Source organism: Dermochelys coriacea, chromosome 14, assembly GCF_009764565.3.
Source record: "Dermochelys coriacea isolate rDerCor1 chromosome 14, rDerCor1.pri.v4, whole genome shotgun sequence".
NCBI lineage: Eukaryota > Metazoa > Chordata > Testudines > Dermochelyidae > Dermochelys > Dermochelys coriacea.
The window spans coordinates 2,934,753-2,957,299 of record NC_050081.1 but is presented as its reverse complement, the minus strand read 5'-3'; the positions used below and the strand labels follow the sequence as shown (position 1 = coordinate 2,957,299).

The window sequence follows — 22,547 nt, the reverse complement described above, 5'->3', positions numbered from 1 at the left end:
GGCTCATCCCCACTTCGCAGCAAAGGGCTAGAGGGATGGAGCAGAGCATTCAGTGGGAAATGCTCTTTCACTGCTTCCTACCAGCAGAGCTAAGCCAGCCCTGGCCCCCTCCGCTCTCCCTACGCGCACATGCCAAGCCGGGCGGCGACTTCCATTCCTCTTTCATGGTACGCTTCTGCGTGTGGTCGCTGTCCATAGACAGCTGTACTGAACCCATGGCAGTAGGGGTGAGTGAGCTATCACTGTGCCATTGGTGATCAGCAGTAGCCCTGGGTTACGTCTCTGATCAGGGCTGTGCTCTCCAGCCTGGTGATCCTGCTGGCTGGTACACAGAACATGCACCTCACCCCGCTATCAGTGCTGGGTTAACACTAGCATTTTAACTGCATCAGTCATGAAATCCCGAGCTAAGACATTGGGCGTTGGCTGTGCTACCGCCAGCGAGGGCGGGTGGCAGTGGTGAGGCAGCACAGAAGCAGCTATCTTGTGCCAAGAGAGCAGTATTCAGTCCCCAAGCTTCAGTCCACTACTTGCCACTAGCACTGACGCCCTTTAATAACAGGGGCCCTGTTGCATAAATATGCTACCAAAGGAACCAGGAATCAGAAGCAAGGTGCTGCCACTTCAGCATGTCAGGCCAGAAGGCTGAAACAGCCCCTTCCGGGTTCTCGTCATCTGTCTCCATTCATTCCAGCACCTCCCCCCAACCCCGGTCTCCTGCCTGCAGCAGTGGAAAGCAGGAGGACTGGCCATTATGGCTAATGGTGCCAGGATCTGCCAAGACAGCGGGCTGGGCTCTGAGCAATATTTGCCGGGCCCTTACAGCATTACAGGAGGCAATCTCATTGTTTCACTAGAGCCTCAGAGTTACGAGCACCTCGGGAGTGGAGGCTGTTCGTCACTCTGAATGAAACGTTCTGGTGGTTCTTTCAAAAGTTTACAACTGAACATTGACTTCATACAGCTTGGAAACTTACTATGCAGAAGAAAAATGCTGCATTTAACCATCTTAACTTAAATGAAACAAGCACAGAAAAAGTTTCTTTACCTCATCAAATCTTTTTTTAAACTTTCCCTTTTCTTAGTAGTTTACATATAATACAGTACAGCACTGTATTTGCTTTATTAATTGATTGATTTGGTCTCTGCTGCTGCCTGATTGCGTACTTCCGGTTTCAGAGGATGTGTGGGGCTGACCGGTCAGTTCGTAACCCTGGTGTTCATAACTCTGAGGTTTTGCTGTACCTGCTCTTCTCAGAAGCAGGGGCCCCTGGGATGCCGCTCAGACTTTGCCATGGCCGGGATCCTGCTGAGAGAGACCCGTTGTGTGGACTGTTACAAAGCATTGGCGTGTGTTGACTGGCACTTGCTCTAGGGCCTTCTAGGACTAGGATGGGGTTTTCACCCCCTTTTCTTACCTCTTATTTATGCTCTGCTGACTAAGGGAGTCCTGCTCATGGCTGACTTGTGAACCATTGGCAACTACCCCTGAGTTGGTTGCCACCATCCAAGTGTTGCCAGTGCTGGGAGCAGGGAGTGATCTGGGGAGGAGCAGGGAACTGGTTAACAGCAGACCTTAGTCCACTTGCTGTCACTTCTCCTCTCTGTACCTCAGTTTCTCCATCTGTAGGGTACGGATGATCCCAGCTTGAAAAGCACATTGGGATCCTGAGGCAACAGGTGCAGCCCAGGTGCTCCTTGTTGCTTCTGCCCCTAGAGGATGACATGACATTTCCTGGGGCTTTTGCCATCCAGCCAGGGTCTCACTCTGTCTGCAGATCCCTGGCTGGGTGGGGAAAACTCCAGGAAATGTCATGCTTCAGCCTCGGGTCTGTTTCCTCCCTGGCAGGAGCTCCCTGTCTGGCTCACCTTGGTTCTCGGTCTGTGTGGCCGGCTGGTGCATCCTGGCTCTCTTGCCTAGGGAAACAGGACATTATTCCTAAGCTGAGCTGATGTTTTTCTTTCATCCAGGCCAGCTAGTGGGAGGCGCCGCTGCTGCTGCTGGGTTAATTCACTGGCGGCCTTGGGCTGTTGGTGTTTGGAAAGCTGGGCTGCTTTTCTTGTGTCTGTTCCAGGAAGGTGCTGAGACAATGGGGGAAGGAAGGCATGGAGGAGTTCCCTGAAATAACTTCCATGCCTTTACTTCTCTTAGCTTAATGGGAACTCGGTGCTCCTGGATCTGCCACGGCAGGGAAGCTGAGGCCCAATCCTGCATGGTGCTGGATGCCCTCAGAAGACAATGAGAATGGAGGGTGCTGAGCGTTCCCAGGAGGGGACTCTGATCAGGGAGGGGACAGGGTAGCCCCCATGTTGACAAAAGGGGGCGCTACTACCCCTGAAATGGACCTTTACTGGCTCCCGGTGGAGAAGATTACTCATACCAGTGAAAAAGGTCCACAGTAATTACCTTCAATATACAGCAGTTTATTGAGAAGGAATTACACAAGCGATAAAGGGTTATATTAAGCACATAACTCTTATGTTAGATATTAAGAGTTATACATTCCTCTTAACGAGTCTCTCTTTCACAAACATACACAAACAGGCCCTGCACTAGCCTCATGCAGTTTTTGCTTGGCAAACAGAGAAGATGGTTACCATTTTATAGATGGCTTCTTCTCTGCCGGTCTGTTATTCTCAGCCCTCTGGTTTGTCTCAGATTTCCTGGAGACAAGGCCTTCTGCCTTGAGACCTCTGTGGATCACAGTCCTACTCAAGCCCACGGAGCAGAGGTTTGGCTACTCTGTCTGGCTCATTGCTTCTTCAAGCGTCAATTACGGAATCCCAACCACAGTAATTTACTTTACTTGATTCTTACTCTTTTTCCTCAAAGGAGTCACATGTCTTAAAAGCATGCCCAGTGGGTGTGTGGTTACTAATTTTATCTGATTAGTATTTTAGAAGGGGCTGGGTGGTGGTGGTACCGAACGAAAATCACCCCACGTTTACTCACGCATCCTGTCATTCACTGCCTCTCCTTGCTGTAAGGTCACTACAACCAGATCAACCTGTGCTCCATGCTGGAACTTTATACATGTGATATTGACTTTTGCATGGGCCCATATTTGCTGACCAGTAGGTTCAATATTGATTATACATGCAGACTTTGCCAGTCCTTTATCAAATCTGCTTAAAGGGACCCTGCTCCCAGGATCCTCTGCAGCCCTTCAGCCATGTTTACGACATGTTAAGTTAAACTCACACCATTCATTCAGCCTGGCCACACCAATTTGGCGCATCCCAACAGTGCCCCATTCAATATTCAATTACCAAAGATAATTGTAATATCACATCAATCATACCTGCAATTTGTACACTAACTATTAGATCATGTGTCTCCTTTTCTGGTTTCTATAAAATTTAAAGCATTATTTTACGATGATTAGCAGCATAATCCAACAACTCAATCTTATAAATTTTCACAAAGCTTGCATTTCCTTGTATTGCTCACACATCTGATATCCACAACAGAAACATACAAGGAATAATATGGCAGTTCCAGAAATAACATTGACCATTTAATTCCATTCCATGTTGTGACTTGACATACATCATACCAAGCACACATTTGAGATTTTTTTTCTACAGCTTTTTCAACAATTTTCTACTTTCGAGCAAGCATGCCTTTTACAGATATTATTAGTTTAGTTGACCGTTCTATTTGGTCCAGCGTGCCTTGATTAGTTTGCATCTCCATATCCCAATCTGTATCAATCCACTCTATTTCCCTCAAATTTGGCAATGTTAATTTAGGGTGAGTCATAAAGGTTTTAGTCATTTGAGGGTGCCATTGATATTGTTTGTACTGAAAATGAGTTATATCTCCAGTAGTGTACCACATCCCTTAGTCCATAAACCAGGTTTGGTTGCTTATTGTTACATTACCCTTTTCCTTTCGATGCCAACATATATCTTGGTTTATTTCATATAATCCCCACCAACTATTTTTCCACGGTAAATTCATGGTGAGGTTACCTCCTTTCTATTCCAATTTCCCATTTCTTTCGCACCCATTCAGGTATCTGTTTTCTAGGTGGGAATAGGAATTCAGGAGTCCTCCTAGCTCGACCTGTCATTAGCTCAAAAGGTGAGTATTTCCTTTCAGCTTGTCCCAAGGCTCTCATGGTCATCAGGATTGTGGGTAAAGCAGTTTCCCAGGCTCAGCCTTGTGTTTGAATTTGCTTGGTCAAGGCTGTTTTTATTTTTCTATCCTTCCTTTCCACTTTTCCTGCACGCTGTGGGTGGTAGACTATATGCCATTTTTGTTGGATTCCCATAATTAATAATAATGCTTTTACCACTGTTCCAAGATATACTTAAGTATTCAACTTCTTGTTGTACCAGCTGTGCCTTGTCCCAAGATAATTTAAAACCTGTTTTCTCCCCTACTGCCAGGACCAGCTTAGTTAGATGTTTACACTCCTCCTGGGAACAGCTATTATCGGTATGTCATCCACATAAGAAGCAACCCACGGCTTATCCAAATCAGGGAGTTGATCCCACACCCTTGTCACATGTGCATGTGCTGTAGCTGGAGCATCATGGTACCCCCGGGGACACGTTGAAATGTCAACTGTTTGTTCAGGAATGTACAAGCAAATCGAGGCTGACTCTCGGGTTAATGGAATGGCAAAGAAACAGCAATATCCAATACAGAGAATCATTTAGCAGCTGCAGCTATTCCACCCAGTATAGCTGGGAGATTAGCTACTATTGGTGCCATAGCGACTATAGCTGCATTGATTTTTCTATAATGAATTGTGAGGCATCACCTTCCATCCACTTTCCACACAGGCCAGAGCAGAGAATTGTATGGACTTTGGCACTCCACCACCACTTCTTGTTCTTTTAAATCCTGTAGCAATTCTTCTATATGCGGAACAGCTTCTGCAGGACAGGAATATTGAGGAACAGGTTTTACAGATTTTCCTACAATTTCCACTGCTGCTTGTTGCCCCCAGTTCGGATTTCTTCTTGGCCCACACCGTAGGCCTTCTGGGAGGAGCCACTTCTGCTTACCACCTTTTCTGCCTCTTGGGTCATTTTAATCAATCTAGCCTGATCCAACTTCTCTTGAGATCCTATAAACACTTTAATAGGTTCCCTTAAGCCATCATATAACAAATGTTACTTGCCCTTCCTCCATATCAGCTAGAGAACCTGCTAACAGGCTAGCACAATAAGCCATAACTGACTCTCCCTCCTCCTGATGCATCAGCAAAACTGCCTTTCTTAACTCAGCAGGGGTTAAGAAATAGCGAGTGATCCTCCGTACCGCAGCCTCCTGGAGGCCTCTATTAACTACAAAAGAGAGATTTTTAAGTGATTATAAGTCAAGGCACAACAAGTTGGATTTGGTCAAATGAAATAAAAGCAAAATGCATTCTTAGCTGATTTTAACACTTTCAGTGCCCTTACAAGCTTAGTTGCTTCTCACCACAAGCTGGCTGGTTGCTCTTCAGGCAGGCTCTCCCCTTTGATCAGCGCTTCAGTCGCTTGGTGGTGATGTCTGTAGATGGAGGTGGAAGAGAGAGAGAGAGAGCGTGGGAAATGTCCCTTTTATCATGTTCTTTCTTTCCTCTTGGCTTTGCCCCCCTCCCCCTTCAGTGCAGGTGAGCATTACCTCATTCCAGTCCCAAACTGACCAAAAGAAGGGGGTGACTCACTCCAGAGTCCAAACAGATCCTTTGTTGTTGCCTAGGCCAGTGTCCATTGTTCCTGTGAGGCTGGGCTGGGTTTGTCCCATACACGCCCTGATGAGGTGTGAACTGCCTCTCTGTTTCTGGAGAGTTTTGCCTGGGCTTGTTTTAAGACACGAGGGCACATTTTCAGCCTCATAACTCATGTACATGAAATTACAAGCTATAACATCACTATCACGATAATACTCAGTGCATCATGAGCCTTCTGAAGACATCCACCATGGCAAACTTTGCATTGGATTCCATACAATCATAAGGATGAACATAGGGGTGCAGGGTGTTTCCCCCAAGATAGAGTGTCACATATGCTCACACCATTCATTCATCATCATTCAGTATGGCCACACTAATTTGACACCATCCCAACACCCCAGACAGACCATGGAGGAGGAAGGGGATGTGAGATGGATGGCAAGGTATGGGAGGGGCCTTTCCCAGCTCCAAGAGGGGCTTGTGGCTCTCCTGGTTCCCCACTGTGTTCTTGTTTGCATCTGTCCCAGGGCCTGTTAAAGGTCAGAAGCTAATTGCTAGCCTTGAAAGCCACCTCCCCGTGAGTCAGCCCTGGGATCACGTGTGAGCATGGGAAGCTGGGCTGCCTGTGCCAGGAAGGAGGGAACTGGGTCTATGTTCTCTGTCTTTCCTCTGAGAGCAACCACGCTGCCTTGCTGTGTGTTAACCATGCTGCCTGGTGCTCTGAGGCCTGGACAGCTCCTCCAGGTCTGGGGGCAGTTACTGACCATAGTGGAGAGATGCAGAGTGGGAACTTTTCTGCTGTTTCTTTATCACCCTCCCCACTAGACGGCAGCAGTATAGCAACCCACAGCTGCACCGAGAGCATGCTGGGAGTGCGGCCTCCCTGGGCGGACTCGCTGTGGGAAGCGCATGGAGGGGCACAGAGGATGCTGAATGCCCGAGGTCAGACCCAGGAAGGTGGAAGCTGTGTGAGCTTCTTGCCCTGGAGAAAGAAAAGGAGTACTTGTGGCACCTTAGAGACTAACAAATTTATTAGAGCATAAGCTTTCGTGAGCTACAGCTCACTTCATCGGATGCATTTGGTGGAAAAAACAGAGGAGAGATTTATATACACACACACAGAGAACATGAAACAATGGGTTTATCATACACACTGTAAGGAGAGTGATCACTTAAGATAAGCCATCACCAGCAGCAGGGGGGGGAAAGGAGGAAAACCTTTCATGGTGACAAGCAAGGTAGGCTAATTCCAGCAGTTAACAAGAATATCAGAGGAACAGTGGGGGGTGGGGTGGGAGGGAGAAATACCATGGGGAAATAGTTTTACTTTGTGTAATGACTCATCCATTCCCAGTCTCTATTCAAGCCTAAGTTAATTGTATCCAGTTTGCAAATTAATTCCAATTCAGCAGTCTCTCGTTGGAGTCTGTTTTTGAAGCTTTTTTGTTGAAGTATAGCCACTCTTAGGTCTGTGATCGAGTGACCAGAGAGATTGAAGTGTTCTCCAACTGGTTTTTGAATGTTATAATTCTTGACGTCTGATTTGTGTCCATTCATTCTTTTACGTAGAGACTGTCCAGTTTGGCCAATGTACATGGCAGAGGGGCATTGCTGGCACATGATGGCATATATCACATTGGTAGGTGCGCAGGTGAACGAGCCTCTGATAGTGTGGCTGATGTGATTAGGCCCTATGATGGTATCCCCTGAATAGATATGTGGACAGAGTTGGCAACGGGCTTTGTTGCAAGGCTAGGTTCCTGGGTTAGTGGTTCTGTTGTGTGGTGTGTGGTTGCTGGTGAGTATTTGCTTCAGATTGGGGGGCTGTCTGTAAGCAAGGACTGGTCTGTCTCCCAAGATCTGTGAGAGTGATGGGTCGTCCTTCAGGATAGGTTGTAGATCCTTGATGATGCGTTGGAGAGGTTTTAGTTGGGGGCTGAAGGTGATGGCTAGTGGCGTTCTGTTGTTTTCTTTGTTGGGCCTGTCCTGTAGTAGGTGACTTCTGGGTACTCTTCTGGCTCTGTCAATCTGTTTCTTCACTTCAGCAGGTGGGTATTGTAGTTGTAGGAATGCATGATAGAGATCTTGTAGGTGAACAACTCTGACATCATAATCAAAAAGGCTGACAAAGGAGGTGCTGTCGTCATCATGAATAGGTCGGAGTATGAACAAGAGGCTACTAGGCAGCTCTCCAACACCACTTTCTACAAGCCATTACCCTCTGATCCCACTGAGAGTTACCAAAAGAAACTACAGCATTTGCTCAAGAAACTCCCTGAAAAAGCACAAGAACAAATCCGCACAGACACAACCCTGGAGCCCCAACCTGGGGTATTCTATCTGCTACCCAAGATCCATAAACCTGGAAATCCTGGACGCCCCATCATCTCAGGCATTGGCACCCTGACAGCAGGATTGTCTGGCTATGTAGACTCCCTCCTCAGGCCCTTCGTTACCAGCACTCCCAGCTATCTTCGAGATACCACTGACTTCCTGAGGAAACTACAGTCCATTGGTGATCTTCCTAAAAACACCATCCTAGCCACTATGGATGTAGAAGCCTCTACACCAACACTCCACACAAAGATGGACTACAAGCCGTCAGGAACAGTATCCCCGATACTGTCACGGCTAACCTGGTGGCTGAACTTTGTGACTTTGTCCTGACCCATAACTATTTCACATTTGGGGACAATGTATACCTTCAAATCAGCGGCACTGCGGTGGGTACCCGCATGGCCCCACAGTATGCCAACATTTTATGGCTGACTTAGAACAACGCTTCCTCAGCTCTCGTCCCCTAATGCCCCTACTCTACTTGCGCTACATTGATGACATCTTCATCATCTGGACCCATGGAAAAGAAGCTCTTGAGGAATTCCACCATGATTTCAACAATTTCCATCCCACCATCAACCTCAGCCTGGACCAGTCCACACAAGAGATCCACTTCCTGGACACTACGGTGCTAATAAGCGATGGTCACATAAACACCACCCTATATCGGAAACCTACTGACCGCTATTCCTACCTACATGCCTCTAGCTTTCATCCAGATCATACCACTCGATCCATTGTCTATAGCCAAGCGCTACGATATAACCGCATTTGCTCCAACCCCTCAGACAGAGACAAACACCTACAAGATCTCTATCATGCATTCCTACAACTACAATACCCACCTGCTGAAGTGAAGAAACAGATTGACAGAGCCAGAAGAGTACCCAGAAGTCACCTACTACAGGACAGGCCCAACAAAGAAAACAACAGAACGCCACTAGCCATCACCTTCAGCCCCCAACTAAAACCTCTCCAACGCATCATCAAGGATCTACAACCTATCCTGAAGGACGACCCATCGCTCTCACAGATCTTGGGAGACAGATCAGTCCTTGCTTACAGACAGCCCCCCAATCTGAAGCAAATACTCACCAGCAACCACACACCACACAACAGAACCACTAACCCAGGAACCTAGCCTTGCAACAAAGCCCGTTGCCAACTCTGTCCACATATCTATTCAGGGGATACCATCATAGGGCCTAATCACATCAGCCACACTATCAGAGGCTCGTTCACCTGCGCACCTACCAATGTGATATATGCCATCATGTGCCAGCAATGCCCCTCTGCCATGTACATTGGCCAAACTGGACAGTCTCTACGTAAAAGAATGAATGGACACAAATCAGACGTCAAGAATTATAACATTCAAAAACCAGTTGGAGAACACTTCAATCTCTCTGGTCACTCGATCACAGACCTAAGAGTGCTATACTTCAACAAAAAGCTTCAAAAACAGACTCCAACGAGAGACTGCTGAATTGGAATTAATTTGCAAACTGGATACAATTAACTTAGGCTTGAATAGAGACTGGGAATGGATGAGTCATTACACAAAGTAAAACTATTTCCCCATGGTATTTCTCCCTCCCACCCCACCCCCCACTGTTCCTCTGATATTCTTGTTACCTTGCTTGTCACCATGGAAGGTTTTCCTCCTTTCCCCCCCCTGCTGCTGGTGATGGCTTATCTTAAGTGATCACTCTCCTTACAGTGTGTATGATAAACCCATTGTTTCATGTTCTCTGTGTGTGTGTATATAAATCTCTCCTCTGTTTTTTCCACCAAATACATCCGATGAAGTGAGCTGTAGCTCACGAAAGCTTATGCTCTAATAAATTTGTTAGTCTCTAAGGTGCCACAAGTACTCCTTTTCTTTTTGCGAATACAGACTAACATGGCTGCTACTCTGAAACTTGCCCTGGAGACAGTCTGCTCACAGAGAGGAGGCTCCCCCAGAGTCCTGACTGGCTTTGTAGGGAGCAGTTCCAGAGTATTGCCCGGGGACTCCGTGACAACTGGTGTCAGAGGTAGGATGTACTGCACCCCGTGGATGGCGCTTCCCACAGCGAGGCTGCCCAGGCGGGGTCCTGGGGAAGCCAGAGGGTCCTGCACCCCAACTTCGCAGTCAGACGGGACTCTCAGCCAGCCAGTAAAACAGAAGGTTTATTAGATGACAGGAACATGGTCTAAACCAGAGCTTGTAGGTGCAGAGAGAAGGACCCTTCAGCTGGGTCCATTTTGGGGGGCAATGAGCCAGACAACCACATCTGTACTTCACTCCATGTCCCCAGCTAGCCCCAAACTGAAACTCTCTCCAGCCCTCCCTCCTCTGGGCTTTGTCCCTTTCCCAGGCCAGGAGGTCACCTAATTCCTTTGTTCTCCAACCCCTTAGCTCTCACCTTGCAGGGGGGAAGGGCCAGGCCATCAGTTGCCAGGAAACAGGGTGTTGGCCATTCTCTGTGTCCCGAGCCCTACGCACACCTGCCCTGTAGGGCTCTGCAACAATCATACACCCTTATCCCACCACCTAGATACTTAAGCACTGCATGGGGGAAACTGAGGGACCCCCACAATATTCAGAGGAAACATTAAGAACAGTCCTACTTCATCACACAAGTTCTCAAGATGCGCCCAAGTTTCCTAGCGAAGAGGCTGACGCTGGCCTGTCTCATTGGACTGACCTCCCTGTTCTGTTTTGAAGATCTGATAAAGGGCACTTAAAACAGTAAACAAACAGCCCTGGGGAAATCCAGCAGTCTGGAGGAATACAAACCCAGCGAGTCCATAAAGCTGCCTGACCCTCACAGGCTGTCCCCCAGCAAAGGCCCTCCTCCTTGTCTCCAGGGTGCAGTTAGAAAAGGAGTACTTGTGGCACCTTAGAGACTAACAAATTTTGTTACTGATATGGTGCACGAGAGCCCAGTTGCTGCTGGCTGATAAGACATCCTGCTGCAGCTGGGGTTTCTGTTGCAGGCTGCACTGAGCGATCCACCCACCCGTAATTTCCAGTGCAACGAAAGGTGCTTCAGAGACTGGTCCACAGAGACATGTCCCAAGGCTGAAAAGAGCCCTCTGTGATCAGGCAGCACCCCTGAAAGGTGAGAAGGCCCCGGGCAGAAGCAGAGAGCCAGTCCCCAGCCCTGCAGTCTTGCAAACCAAGAGGCTGGCGGGAAGGCTGAGAAGTGAGTGAGGCTGGGGGGATGTGGGACGGAAGCTAACAGAAGGGAGGGTGGCTGGGTTGGAGGTGACTAGGCAGCCAGTGAGGTGGACCGTGGGTTGGTGGACAGGAGCCACATCTTGCATAGTATGGAGTTCTCATTGCAGATTCCTAGGAACGGTCTCTTCCCCCTTCCCCCTTTCTGTGCCGCCCTCTTCTGGGATCCTTTCCAGTCTGGACAGAGCTGTCCGTTCCATGTCCTATCCACCTGATCTCTCTCCAAAGGGCTCTCTGCTGGCAGAGCTGGCGTGCTGCAGCCTCAACGCTGCCTGGGTCCTGGAGAGATGAGCAGCTGGGTTAGAGTTCGAGCGGAGAGGTCCGAGGTGGGGGGAAGGTGAGGGATCCAGAGTGGGCGCTCGGGGCTGTGTGCAGGAAGAGGCCCACCGTGGGGGTGGACAGCAGCTGAGCCGGGTTCATGTCTCTGCACCTGATCCACAGCTTCTGTGGATCAACGAGAACTGCTGCGTTGCCCAGATCCCGCTCCAGCACCTGCTGGTGCCTCTGTGCCAGCCATGACCTGCTGTGTCCTGCGCTGGGCTCTGCTGGGGGCCGTGACCCTGGAGTTTCTGTACCAAGCCAGGACCTACTACAGCCAGGGGAGCTTTCCAAGCTTTTTCTACAGGTAAAGACCAACCGAGCTCTCTGTTCTTGTAGGGCTCTAGCCACTAGGAAGGCGACACTCCCTGCCGTGGATCTCCTGTGGGTCAGCATGTGGACACCAGCGATGGGAGCAGCAGAAATGCGAGGCTAGGGTGCCGCTTTCTGCTGATCTGGGGGGATTTTCCTGCCTTGGGGGCTCTGCCAAGCTGCCCCTGCCAGCGGTGGCGTCTTGCCCTCGCTCACATCTTTGTGCCAGTATTGTGCCCTTGGAACTTCCTGAATGGCAGGTGGATAATGATTAGCAAACCCGGGGATCCCCCCCCCAGTGACTTTCCCTCTACTCCTCTGGCTGCGTCGGTGTGGGGGTTGCCTGGGCCAGAGGAGCAGGGTGATGGGCTCTGGGGTGCTGGCTGTGAGGTGGTGCTGCAGGCCGGAGGATTTTTGCTTTTGAAGCAAACCAATCCCCAGCTCCTTTCTGTGCATTCGCCCACTGCCCTGAATGGCAGCTGGGGATGAAGCATTTGCAGGGCGGGGGTTGCTGTGACGCAGGAACTTGAGATCCTGGGTGTCCAGCACCTTCCCACTCAGCATCCCAGCTTCCTACGCCAAGGGGAGCGAGGGTCCTGGCCAGGGGGGGTTCATGGGCCCTTGCTCCCCCTTCTGTCTGCCCTACGGAGCTGGATGCAATTCCGACTCCCCTGACCTGCTTGTGCCCCTCCCCTCATCTGGGCTGCTGCCCTGCCGCCACTGGATTAGTACTGGTGTCTGTCTTGATCTCTCATCCTCCCCTCACAGGCAGTGGCTGGGCTCAGGGGATCAGTAACAGGATAGGGAGCTTTGCTTGTCTACTTGGGGGAGGGCTGAGCAGACCGGGCTGCTGGCGCTGCCCCTCCCACCTGTGTGCGGCCCCGGAGTGGGGAGCTGCTCCCCCTACTCTGTGTGTCGGTCTTCACACTCCAATCCAGCACCAACGGGGGGTCACATCTATTCCCACACGGCCCAGAGAGGGTGCAGGGTTCTGGTCTGTGCAACTTCAGGGCTTTTAACCTTTGAGGTGACCAAACTCCCATGCCTGGGAACAGAGCTGATATGCAGGAGTGGGGGCAGGAACAGGAGCAGAGCCTCCTTTAATGCCCTATTTCTTCCTGCGTAGCTGCCTTCATATGGCACCGTTGGCTGTCACTTCCACAGGTGCCGCCCTGTAACTAGCCACAGGGGGCAAAGTCCCTAGCTACAGGGGCCAACCATGCAGCCTGAAGCAGCAGAGCCCCGCGCCCCCTCGGGGATCCTTCCCCTAGATCGGGTCTGATGGACAGACACCTTGCCAGGCCGAGGGGGAACGCACCATGAAATTGCTCTCTTCTCTGCCCCTTGCCCTACAGGGATCCTGTCGGAGATCGCCAGCCCAGAGCCAGACCCATGACAGTGCAGACACCGGTGACCCCGCTGGGCAGTAGGACCCCCACCTCCACGCTGCAGCTGTTCTTGGGGGACCTGTATGGCTGGGACAAGACGTACTGGGGCTCGATATGTACCACCTGCTCCCTCGTGGGGGTGAAAGCCTGGGGGCTCCAGGCCAGGAATTTGTTCCTGGAGGGAGAAGCATCACTCTGTGGTCATACACAGGAGGATTGTGCGGTGCCAGTGAGGACAATGCCTGGCTCTTGCTGCCCGCCTCCCGTTGTCCCCCTTGGTGTCCTCTCATCCTGCAGCTCCAAGGGGCCAGAGGGGGCCAGCCTGAGCTCCCCTGTGTGGCTGCCCAGACCAGGGACCTCCTGGTTGTGTCTAGCGCTGGCCTCGAGCTGGGCTTACACAAAGACTGCCACCCCCCTCCCATGGGCAACATCGTCTCCTTTCCTGGTAGGCTCCCCCTTGCCCCGCTCCTGGCATGGCTGCCGGCTCTTCCTCATCCACCGCTTTTCAGGTTTTGCTTTGCCAGAGGTGCCCCAGTGGCATCAGGAAGAGGATCGCGGGCACCAAGTTCAGCAGCATCTTCCTGGAGGCCATCCCGGTGCTGCAGTGGGCCCGGCATGCCCGGCTGGCTGAGTATCGACGCCTGCAGAGCTACAGGGGGGCACACGGCTGGCAGGAGGTCGGCTGGCCTGGTGAGAGCTCGCCCACAGCTCGTGGTGGGGTGTGAGCGGTGAAAGGGGCTGTGGGGGGAGGGGGCTGTCGCCCTGAGAGCCGAGCACTGGCCTCTTGCTCCCAGGAAGGCTGGGGCCTGGCGCTGCCCTGTGGGTGACTCCTGCCCCTAGGAGGCAACGCTAGGTCTGCCGTGTGGGGAGCAGAATCAGTCTCGCTCTCCAGCCTGCTAGCACTGGGAGCGCCTGGAGCATGTCAGCTGGGCACCCTGCTGTGCCACACACACGAGTTCCCCTTGTGCCCCCGTGGCTGGAGGTGAAGCCTGCCATGTGCCAGGCTCGTCACCTGTGCCCTGCCCCGGCTCATCTCTCCATCCTGGTTTGTGGTCCCAGTTGTGAGGGACACGCTGACCCGTCTCAACGCGTCGGCCAACGGGCGCATGTTCGACGCCCGCCCCGGAGCTGCGGCGAGCGGCTCCCCCTGTGTCTGCTGCGCTGTGGTGGGAAACAGCGGCATCCTCAACGGCTCCCGGGCAGGGGCTACGATTGACCAGCACGACTATGTCTTCAGGTGAGAGCTCGCCGGGGGGCTGGGCAGCACGGTGGAGAGTGGGCTCGTACCTGCCCCAGGTGAGAGCTCGCCGGGGGGCTGGGCAGCGTGGTGGGGAGAGGGCTCGTACCTGCCCCAGGTGAGAGCTCGCCGGGGGGCTGGGCAGCGCGGTGGGGAGGGGGCTCGTACCTGCCCCAGGTGAGAGCTCGCCGGGGGCCTGGCTGGGCAGCGGGCGGGGGCAGGGAGGGTTGTACCTGCCCAGATGAGAGTTCGCTGGGGGGCTGGCTGGGCAGCGGGCGGGGGCAGGGATCCTACCTGCCCTAGGTGAGAGTTCACTGCTGTTCAGGATGGAGCTCTGACTCTCCCCTCCCCTCCTCACAGGACCAACGGGGCCCTCACCAAGGGCTTCGAAAGAAATGTGGGCCGCAGGACCTCCTTCTACGTCTTCTCCACTAACACCATGATGAACTCGCTGCGTAACTATGCCAGCAATGGTTTCCACCAGCTGCCCCAGACTCCGGTGAGGGGACGCGCCTACCCCTGGCCATCACACACTGATGACGCTGGCAAGAGCCAGGGTGTCTGAGCATCATGAGCGGGGAGGCAGTGTGGCCTAATGGATGGAGCACTGGACTGGGACTCAGGAGTCGGGGGTTCTATTCCTGCTCCAACCATTGAGCTACTGGGTGACCTCTCTCCCTGTGCCTCAGTTTACCCATCTGCACAATGGGGAGAATGAGCCTGACCTGCTTTGTAATGTGTTGTGAGATCTACAGATGAACATTGCAATATTATTAATTTTATCATCTCACACACCACTGTACTGATGCCCTGCACTCCCACCCCACAGCCCTTCAGCTCATCCAGGCCTGGGCTCCCCACACAGCTCTGCTGATGCACCTCAATATTAGCCCTGTTGTGGGACTGGTCCTGAGCCCAGGCTGCCAGGAGTACTGAATGGCAGAAGCCAGCTCAATGCCAGGGGTGAGTCTGGGCTCTCCCAGCCCCGGGCTGAGCACAGCTGCCTTGTCACCCCCCCCAGGTCAGGCAGCTGCAAACCAGCTGAGGGCCCCGTAGGGTGGGGAAGGCAGTGCTGGGCCAGGGGCCAAGGCAGCATTAATCGCTGTATTCATTGCAACAGGAAACCAGGTACATCTTCCTCCCGGACCACGACCGAGATTACCTGCTGCTCCAGGCAGCCCTGACCAACCGCCCTGTCAACAGTGGCCCTGATGAGGGTGCTCCGGTGAGTCCTGGGGCAGGGAGGTGGGTCCATGGTTTGCTTGGTTCCTGTGCTACCCAAGGTCCATGATACACTCCAGGAGATCTGAATGCCCACTGCCCACCACATGAGGGGAGCCAGGTGCCCCCAATCCATGTAATGCTTGGGAAGTGGGGGCCAAGTCCCATGTTATGGGGGTCACTGATGGGGGAGGTGGGAGCCCAAGACTCTGCTTGCCCAGCATTTCAGAGCCTCTGCTCTCTGCCAGGTGCAGGACCAAGCTTCCCTGCCCCTGGTGCCCCGGGGTCTGGTTGTTATCCACAGGAACAGCAGCCTGCTCCGATGCTGCCGTGGTTCAGCAAAGGGGCAGCAGGAGCCCCAGCCGAGCCCGCTCCTTGGTCATAAGGTGCGAATGGCTCTGGGTCTCGGTGAATGTCCGTGGAGCTGGGGATGGGGGGATGCTGAGCTGGAGAGGCCATTGCTCTGCTCTGACCCAAGCAGCTTGGGCAGGCTGAGGACATGCCCGTGGGGAGTTCCTTCGGGCCGGGTGGATTCTTACACCCGCTCTCGTTTCCTCCCCACAGGCCGGAGCGATACTTTGGGAAAGACCTGCAGGCAGAGAAGTTTAAGATGTTTCACCCAGATTTTATCCGCTACGTCAGGAACCGGTAACGATCCTATGTTGGAGCCTCTGGCTGCAAGCGCTTCCCGGGGCCCTGCACCGCCATGGGGGAATGGCTGATGGATTCAGGGCCCTGCGGCCCCCAGAGCCCTCAAGCAGTGCAGAGACAGAGCTTTCACCCCCGGGGAGGCAGAGAGAGTGCCCTTTGTGTCTCCAGCTGATCTGAAAGGCCTGTGTGGCTGGCTCCCAGAGGAGCCATCGGCCAGAAGACAGGTAACTGCAGTGGTGGGATCCTCTGGCCCAGCTCCCTTGGCGGGATGTCCAGGTGGGGTGCTCTGCAGGGTGCTCCACTGGGTGAAGGCACGGTCCCCACCATCGGCTGTAGTCGCAGCAGTGATGGTCTCTTCCCTCTTCTCTCCTGGCTGGTAGGTTCCTCCGCTCCAGCATTTTGGACACCCCGCTGCGGAGGCTGTACCGTCCCTCCACGGGGGCAGTGATGCTGTTGGCTGCCCTCCACACCTGCGATGAGGTAGGGCCGGCTAGTAACCTGCTCTGGCCACTCTGCCCTGACCACAAGGCAGAAGGTGCCATCTGCTGGTCACAGCGCACACTGCCAGCCTTAGGATGGGAGGGACTCGGGTCATTTCCTCGCATCCCCAGCCCCTGTGGTGGACTCCTTGAGGGACAGCATCCCGTCTGTGCTGTGACTGCTCGTCTGGCGTGCTGCACTGGCTGCTTTCACCGCTGCAACCCGCGCTCCCTGCAGCCTTGCTCTGGAGCCTGTAGGTCTAGCCCACGTGCCTTGCTGGGCACCCCTGTGTTGACTGGGCCCCAGTGCGGTACATTGGGCTGCGTTCTTTGTCCCGCTGCGGTCCGTGTCTGCTGGTGGATGCTCTGCACGGGCATGGTGTGTTAGCCCTGATCAGAGCTATTTCCCTTGTCTCTGTGGTGATAGCTCTGCCCCTGCGTGTCTCACTTGTGGTCCCCGTGTCCGGCCATGCAGCACTAGTGTGTGGCGCATCGCTCCTGCGGGGCTTCTGCCCTGCTCGCTTAGCTGGGAGCTGCAGGAGAGTTTTATCTGCACATTCCCAGTGGGTGCAACAATCTGCCCCCCCCCACTCCCAGGAGCTGGCAAGACCCTCATGAGGGTGACCTCTGTGCTCTCTCTCCACGCACGCACGCACACACACACACACACGGGAGCGGGTCAGATGAGGCCCATACACCACAAGCAGCAGGTTCCTTGATCAGGTTCTTCTCCACATCTCCCTTTAGACGGCTGAAGGGTCGGGCATTGTTTTGGCCCCTCCCCAAGTGGGATTTTAGGCAGGGTCTGTGCCTGGCTGCTCAGGGCTCCTGGCAGGGTCTGGCTAACTCCTCCCCCTCTCCCAGGTGAGCGCCTACGGGTTCATTACCGCCAACTACCAGGCCTACTCCGATCACTACTTTGACTGGACGCACAAGGCCCTGCTGTTCTATGCCAACCATGACTTGCGGCTGGAGATGAGGCTGTGGCAGAAGCTGCACCAGAGCCGGCTCATCACACTGTACACGAGAGGCTGAAGGTTGGGACCACGCTGGGCCTGGACCCCTCTGTGGGGCAGAGCGAAGGGACTGACATGCTAGCTTAGGCCGGGACCTGCCTGGTGGGTCCTGCACTGGGAACAAACTGTCTGTCAAGCGTGAAGCTGGGTCCTAGACCTCAGGGAAGGAAAAGCCCCATTGGACTGTCCAGCCTGTCACCCCTGGTTGCTTGGGGAGGGGTCCTCCTGCACTGGGCAACGCTGCCCACAGCCGCTTGCCAGCCTCCCCGCGGTTCCTGCCCAGAGTGGAGTTGTCACCTGACTGACTGCCCCTGGAACAAATCCAGGCTGTAGCTTTCTGGCAGAGGGAGGCGAACGGGGCTGAATGCAGCTGCAGGGGCTGCGTAGCTTGCAGAACAGCTCGCGAGAAGGCGGCTGCATGGCAGCTGTGATCCAGGAGAGCCTTTCGCTGGGACTGAACTGGTGCCGTGAGCAGGCCTCTGGGCTGGAACACTGCTCGCTGGGTCCCCAAGTTCCCTCCAAGTGTCCCTCCCTGCTGCTGCTGAGAATTGCCTACTACAGGAGAGTGCCTGGCCCCACCGGCAGGGAGCCCTGGCATTTGAACTCCCCGGCCTGAATAACCGGGGAATGGGGGAGATGGGGCTGTGCTAAGTCCCATTACAAAGCAGGGTGATGCCTCTGGCTCCTGGATTCTGTCCCCAAATTCCAGCCAGCCTTGGGGCTTTATCTAGCCTCTGGGGCTGCTCTAGGGGAGAGATCCCAGCACTCCAGCAGCTGGGGTGTGGCATGAGTCCCTGCTGCTATACAGAGAGCATCCCTCTTGGAGCCAGAACTCTGGATGGCCATTAGTCCTTTGTCTAACCAATAACCTCCTTCTCCCCCTGGCGAGCCCCATCCTGAACCTCCAGAGAAAGCTCCTCTACCCACCTAAAAGGAAGGGCAGTTTGAGAGCCAGGGATGTTCCGACTCAGAAGAATTGGCTAGGTGTCTTTCCTTCTGTGCCTCAGTTTCCCCATCTGTAAAATGGGAGGGGACACTGTTCGTTAACAATGGGCTCTGCTCCCCTCTGGCAGCAGGGTGGCGCTGGCACTGCCGGCTAACAGCTGGGCACTGGGCTAGGCTACACAGCTGGGAACAGAGCCTTCGCCCACCCTCCCTTTCTGACAGGACTGAGCTGCTCTGGCATCCGTGGGGCAGAGCAAGGCTGCACCAGCTGCCCTTTGTTCCAGCAGCATTAATCAGAGCTAACTCCCCGAGTGCACCCTGGATGCTGCATGCTCTAAATCAATTAATCATGTGAAATCTGGCATGGGGGTTGGGGAAAAGCAAGTTCCATCCTGCTGGGAGTCAGCCCCTGCATGGCCAAGGACATGATCCCAGGGCACCTGCCCCTCCTCACCCCGGCACTCTGTGCTCCCCCCCCCAACCCTGGGGCTCTGTGCTCCCCCCAGCACTCTGTGCCGGCTCTGGAGATGCAGCCCCCAGGTGCTGCTGAGCTCCATGCACAGAGGGGAAGGGCAGGGTGCCAGGACAAAGGAAGGTCCTGGCAGGTCTCTCAGTCCCAGCCGTATTGCACCTGAGAGGTAACTCTTGATTGCCAGGAATGGAACCCAGGCATCCTGCCTCCTCACACCAGGCCCCAGTCCCTTACCCCGCTCTCACCATATACAAAGAGCTGCTTGGGGTGTGGGGAGCTCTGGGGGTGCAATCCTGGGCCTTTTGGGACAGGCATTGGACTGGGAGGCAAGAGACCTGATGTGACAAAGTGGGATTGTTCTTAACATTTTCTCTGAATACTGTGTGGGTGCCTCAGTTTCCCCTATGCCTTTCTTAAGTATCCAGGGGCTGGGATAAGGGGTTGTGATTGTTGCAGAGCAGAGGGCCACTGTGATGCTGTCTGCCCAGAGAATGTCTGACACCCTGTCTCCTGGCAACTGATGGCCTGGGCCCCTGAAGGTGTTGGAAAGCAAAGAGATCAGGTGGCCTCCTGGCCCGGGAAAGAGACAAAGGCTGGAGGAGGGGCTGGCGAGTTTCAGTTCGGAGCTGGCTGGGGAAATGGAGGGAGGGAAATGGAGGGAGGCCCAGACGGGGCTCTGGGCTCCTTGCCCCCCAAGATGGACCCAAGTGAGGGGCCCTGTTCTCTGTACCTAGAACCTCTGTTTTAGACCATGTTTCTATCGTCTAATAAACCTTCTGTTTTACTGGCTGGCTGAGAGTCGCATCTGACTGCAGAGTTGGGGGGGCAGGACCCTCTGGCTTCCCCAGGACCCCACCTGGGCAGACTCGCTGTGGGAAGTGCACGGAGGGTCAGAGGTTGCTGAATGCCCGAAGGTCAGACCCAGGAAGATGGAAGCTGTCGAAGCTTCTTGCCCTGCAGACAGGCTGCTCAGAGAGAGGAGGCTCCCCCAGAGTCCTGCCTGGCTTCGTAGGGAGCAGTTCAGAGCATCGCCTCGGGGACTCTCTCTGACACCTGGGTTCAGGGTCCAGGTCAGCCCCCAATTCCCTATGTGGCCTTGGGTGAGTCCCTTCGTCTCTCTGGGCCTCGGGTATAAAGGTGGGGCTGGTTCTCCCCCCTTGTCTATCCAGACTGGGGCCCCCTGGGGCGGGGACGGTATGTCTTGCAGCGCCCGGCTCCATAGAAGTGAGCTCTGCCCAGGCCTTGACCCACAGCTGTAACCCAAGTAACAAACCCTGGCCTGGCCTCTCCTGGGCTGAACTGAGCCATGCAGGGCATTGCCCAGTAATATTGGTGAATCCCTTTCTGTCATCGCTTGCCAAAGCCAGACTTCCTGCTCTGCCCCTGCTCCGGCTCTGTCCCAACCCCTCCTGGTGGCTGTTGCTGTTCATGCTGCCATGCACTGACGCACGGTACCTGTAGCTTGCCTAGCACGCTAAAGCCTCTCCCTTCAGGGGGAAGAGTTCTGCTGCCTTTCACCTGGGCACCTACAATCCCAGGGCCAGATTCCCAGCTGCTGTAAACAGCTCCCTGGATGGGACAGCGGCTCAGGCTCCAGTCCTCCCCCATTCTCTTTGCATCATTTTTTAAATGCGACTTGAACCGTAGCAAGATCATTGTACCACAAGGCATTGTGATGTGATCTCCACCTGCTCCAAGCCAGCTGGCCCCAGCCAGTCCTGGCGCTAGCTTGGGGGTTCTAGGTACAGGTTCCCTTCCCAGGTTGGGGCTTCCAGATCAGTTTGGAATGGGCCAGAAGTCCTGCAACCCCACCCAGCCCTGCTAGCTCAGCTGCAGTCTTAGCAGCTTGCTCAGGAAGACCACAGCCGTGGGCACAATATAGTTGCATAGCTGATGCTGGGGTAGTTTTGGGCTGTAGGCTCAGCCCTGCCTTTTCATTGCAGCATCTCACCGTCCTGTGAGCAGCAGTGTTGACTAACATCTAGGCCGATGCCCAGTTCAGACATGATTAAATCTGCTACGTTATACAACAGATTCTGTAGCTGTATGTTGGCTGGCTGCCCGGGACCCTGGGTGGAGATGGAGTCTGTTATCCAGCCTGAATCGCAGAGCCGTGAGCCAGCTGTCTGTAGGGCTCCCTGGTCTGGTTTGCAGGCAGTAGCCCAGGCCCCTGGCAGGGAGGGAGCGGGGGGCTGCCCACTGACTCCTCACCCGCAGGTCTCCTATTCCCTTTGATGGGAGTCGTGTGCACGGAAAGGCAGCCATGTCTGTCCTGCTAGAACGGGGCCAAGTGCTTCCTTGAGCCGTTTCACTCGAGGGAGTCAGGCCTCGCTTAGCCTTTCCTGCTAGCTGACCCCCGTTTCCGTCTGCTGGAGCAGTCTCGGGGCAGGGCTGCCCCTTCTGGCTGATGCAGCCTGGGGAAGGAGTGTAGCTGGGCAGAGACATTTCCCAGGTAGCAGAGCAAAGACCGATCTTCAGGCTCGGCTGTTCCAACCACACAGCCCTTGTCCTGCTCCTGGCTTGGGGCTGGCATGGGGTGGGGGCAGTGTTACAGCAGACTCTGGGGGGGGGGGGGGGTCATGGAGTCCCCGGGCGATGCTCTGGAACTGCTCCCTACGAAGCCAGGCAGGACTCGGGGGAAGTCTCCTCTCTGGGAGCAGCCTGTCTGCAGGACACACAGCTCACCCGGCTCCCCCCTTCCTGGGTCTGATCTTGGAGCATTCAGCATCCTCTGCCCCTCCGTGTGCTTCCCACAGCGAGTCCACCCAGGCGGGGTCCGGGGGAAGCCAGAGGGTCCTGCCCCCCAACGCCGCAGTCAGACGTGAGTCTCAGCCAGCCAGTAACACAGAAGGTTTATTAGACGACAGGAACATGGTCTAAACCAGAGCTTGTAGGTGCAGAGAACAGGACCCCTCAGCTGGGTCCATTTTGGGGACAGTGAGCCAGACAACCCCGTCTGCACTTCACTCCATGTCCCCAGCCAGCCCCAAACTGACTCTCCATCCCCCCCCCCTCCCCGGGCTTTGTCCCTTTCCCGGGCCAGGAAGGCACCGGATCCCTTTGTTCTCCAACCCTTTAGCTCTCACCTTGCAGGGGGGAAGGGCCCAGGCCATCAGTTGCCAGGAACAGGGTGTTGGCCATTATCAGTGTCCAGACCCCTGCACACACCTGCCCTGTAGGGCTCTGCAACGATCATCCACCCTTATCCCACCCCCTAGATACTTAAGGGGAAACTGAGGCACTCCCACACTATTCAGAGGAAACATTAAGAAC

General features: G+C 54.3%; 1 protein-coding gene and 1 long non-coding RNA gene across 5 annotated transcripts; one reads left to right on the top strand and one right to left on the bottom strand.

The window, feature by feature from the left end:
- Positions 1–1,999: 1,999 nt before the first annotated feature.
- On the bottom strand, positions 2,000–6,605 carry LOC122456736. The gene is made up of 3 exons (XR_006275767.1): positions 5,624–6,605; positions 5,419–5,509; positions 2,000–4,887 (listed from the first exon to the last, which is right to left on the bottom strand). It is a non-coding gene; the product is annotated as an uncharacterized LOC122456736 (long non-coding RNA).
- A 4,345-nt stretch (positions 6,606–10,950) lies between these two features.
- On the top strand, positions 10,951–18,014 carry LOC119843173 (alpha-N-acetylgalactosaminide alpha-2,6-sialyltransferase 2-like). Of its 4 annotated transcripts, none has more exons than XM_043497281.1 (10): positions 10,951–11,203; positions 11,677–11,860; positions 13,221–13,365; positions 13,778–13,943; positions 14,313–14,490; positions 14,851–14,989; positions 15,611–15,713; positions 16,275–16,359; positions 16,743–16,842; positions 17,706–18,014. In XM_043497281.1, the coding sequence occupies exons 2-10, from the start codon at positions 11,751–11,753 to the stop codon at positions 17,874–17,876; spliced, it is 1,197 nt and encodes a 398-aa protein (XP_043353216.1). In that variant the 5' UTR covers positions 10,951–11,203; positions 11,677–11,750; the 3' UTR covers positions 17,877–18,014. The 4 variants fall into 4 exon arrangements, with proteins under 4 accessions (XP_043353216.1, XP_043353215.1, XP_043353218.1 ...); XM_043497280.1 differs by having other exon boundaries at positions 10,952–11,119; XM_043497283.1 differs by lacking the exon at positions 10,951–11,203 and having other exon boundaries at positions 11,231–11,860.
- The last annotated feature ends 4,533 nt before the right edge of the window (positions 18,015–22,547 follow it).

What these genes read in the sequence shown, in the direction of transcription:
- LOC119843173 (XM_043497281.1), top strand. Translation starts at nt 11,751, where the DNA reads ATGACCTGCTGTGTCCTGCGCTGGGCTCTGCTGGGGGCCGTGACCCTG. An exon ending in TTTCCAAGCTTTTTCTACAG is followed by an intron (nt 11,861 to 13,220) that starts GTAAAGACCAAC and finishes CTTGCCCTACAG; the next exon opens with GGATCCTGTCGGAGATCGCC. An exon ending in GCAGGAGGTCGGCTGGCCTG is followed by an intron (nt 13,944 to 14,312) that starts GTGAGAGCTCGC and finishes TTGTGGTCCCAG; the next exon opens with TTGTGAGGGACACGCTGACC.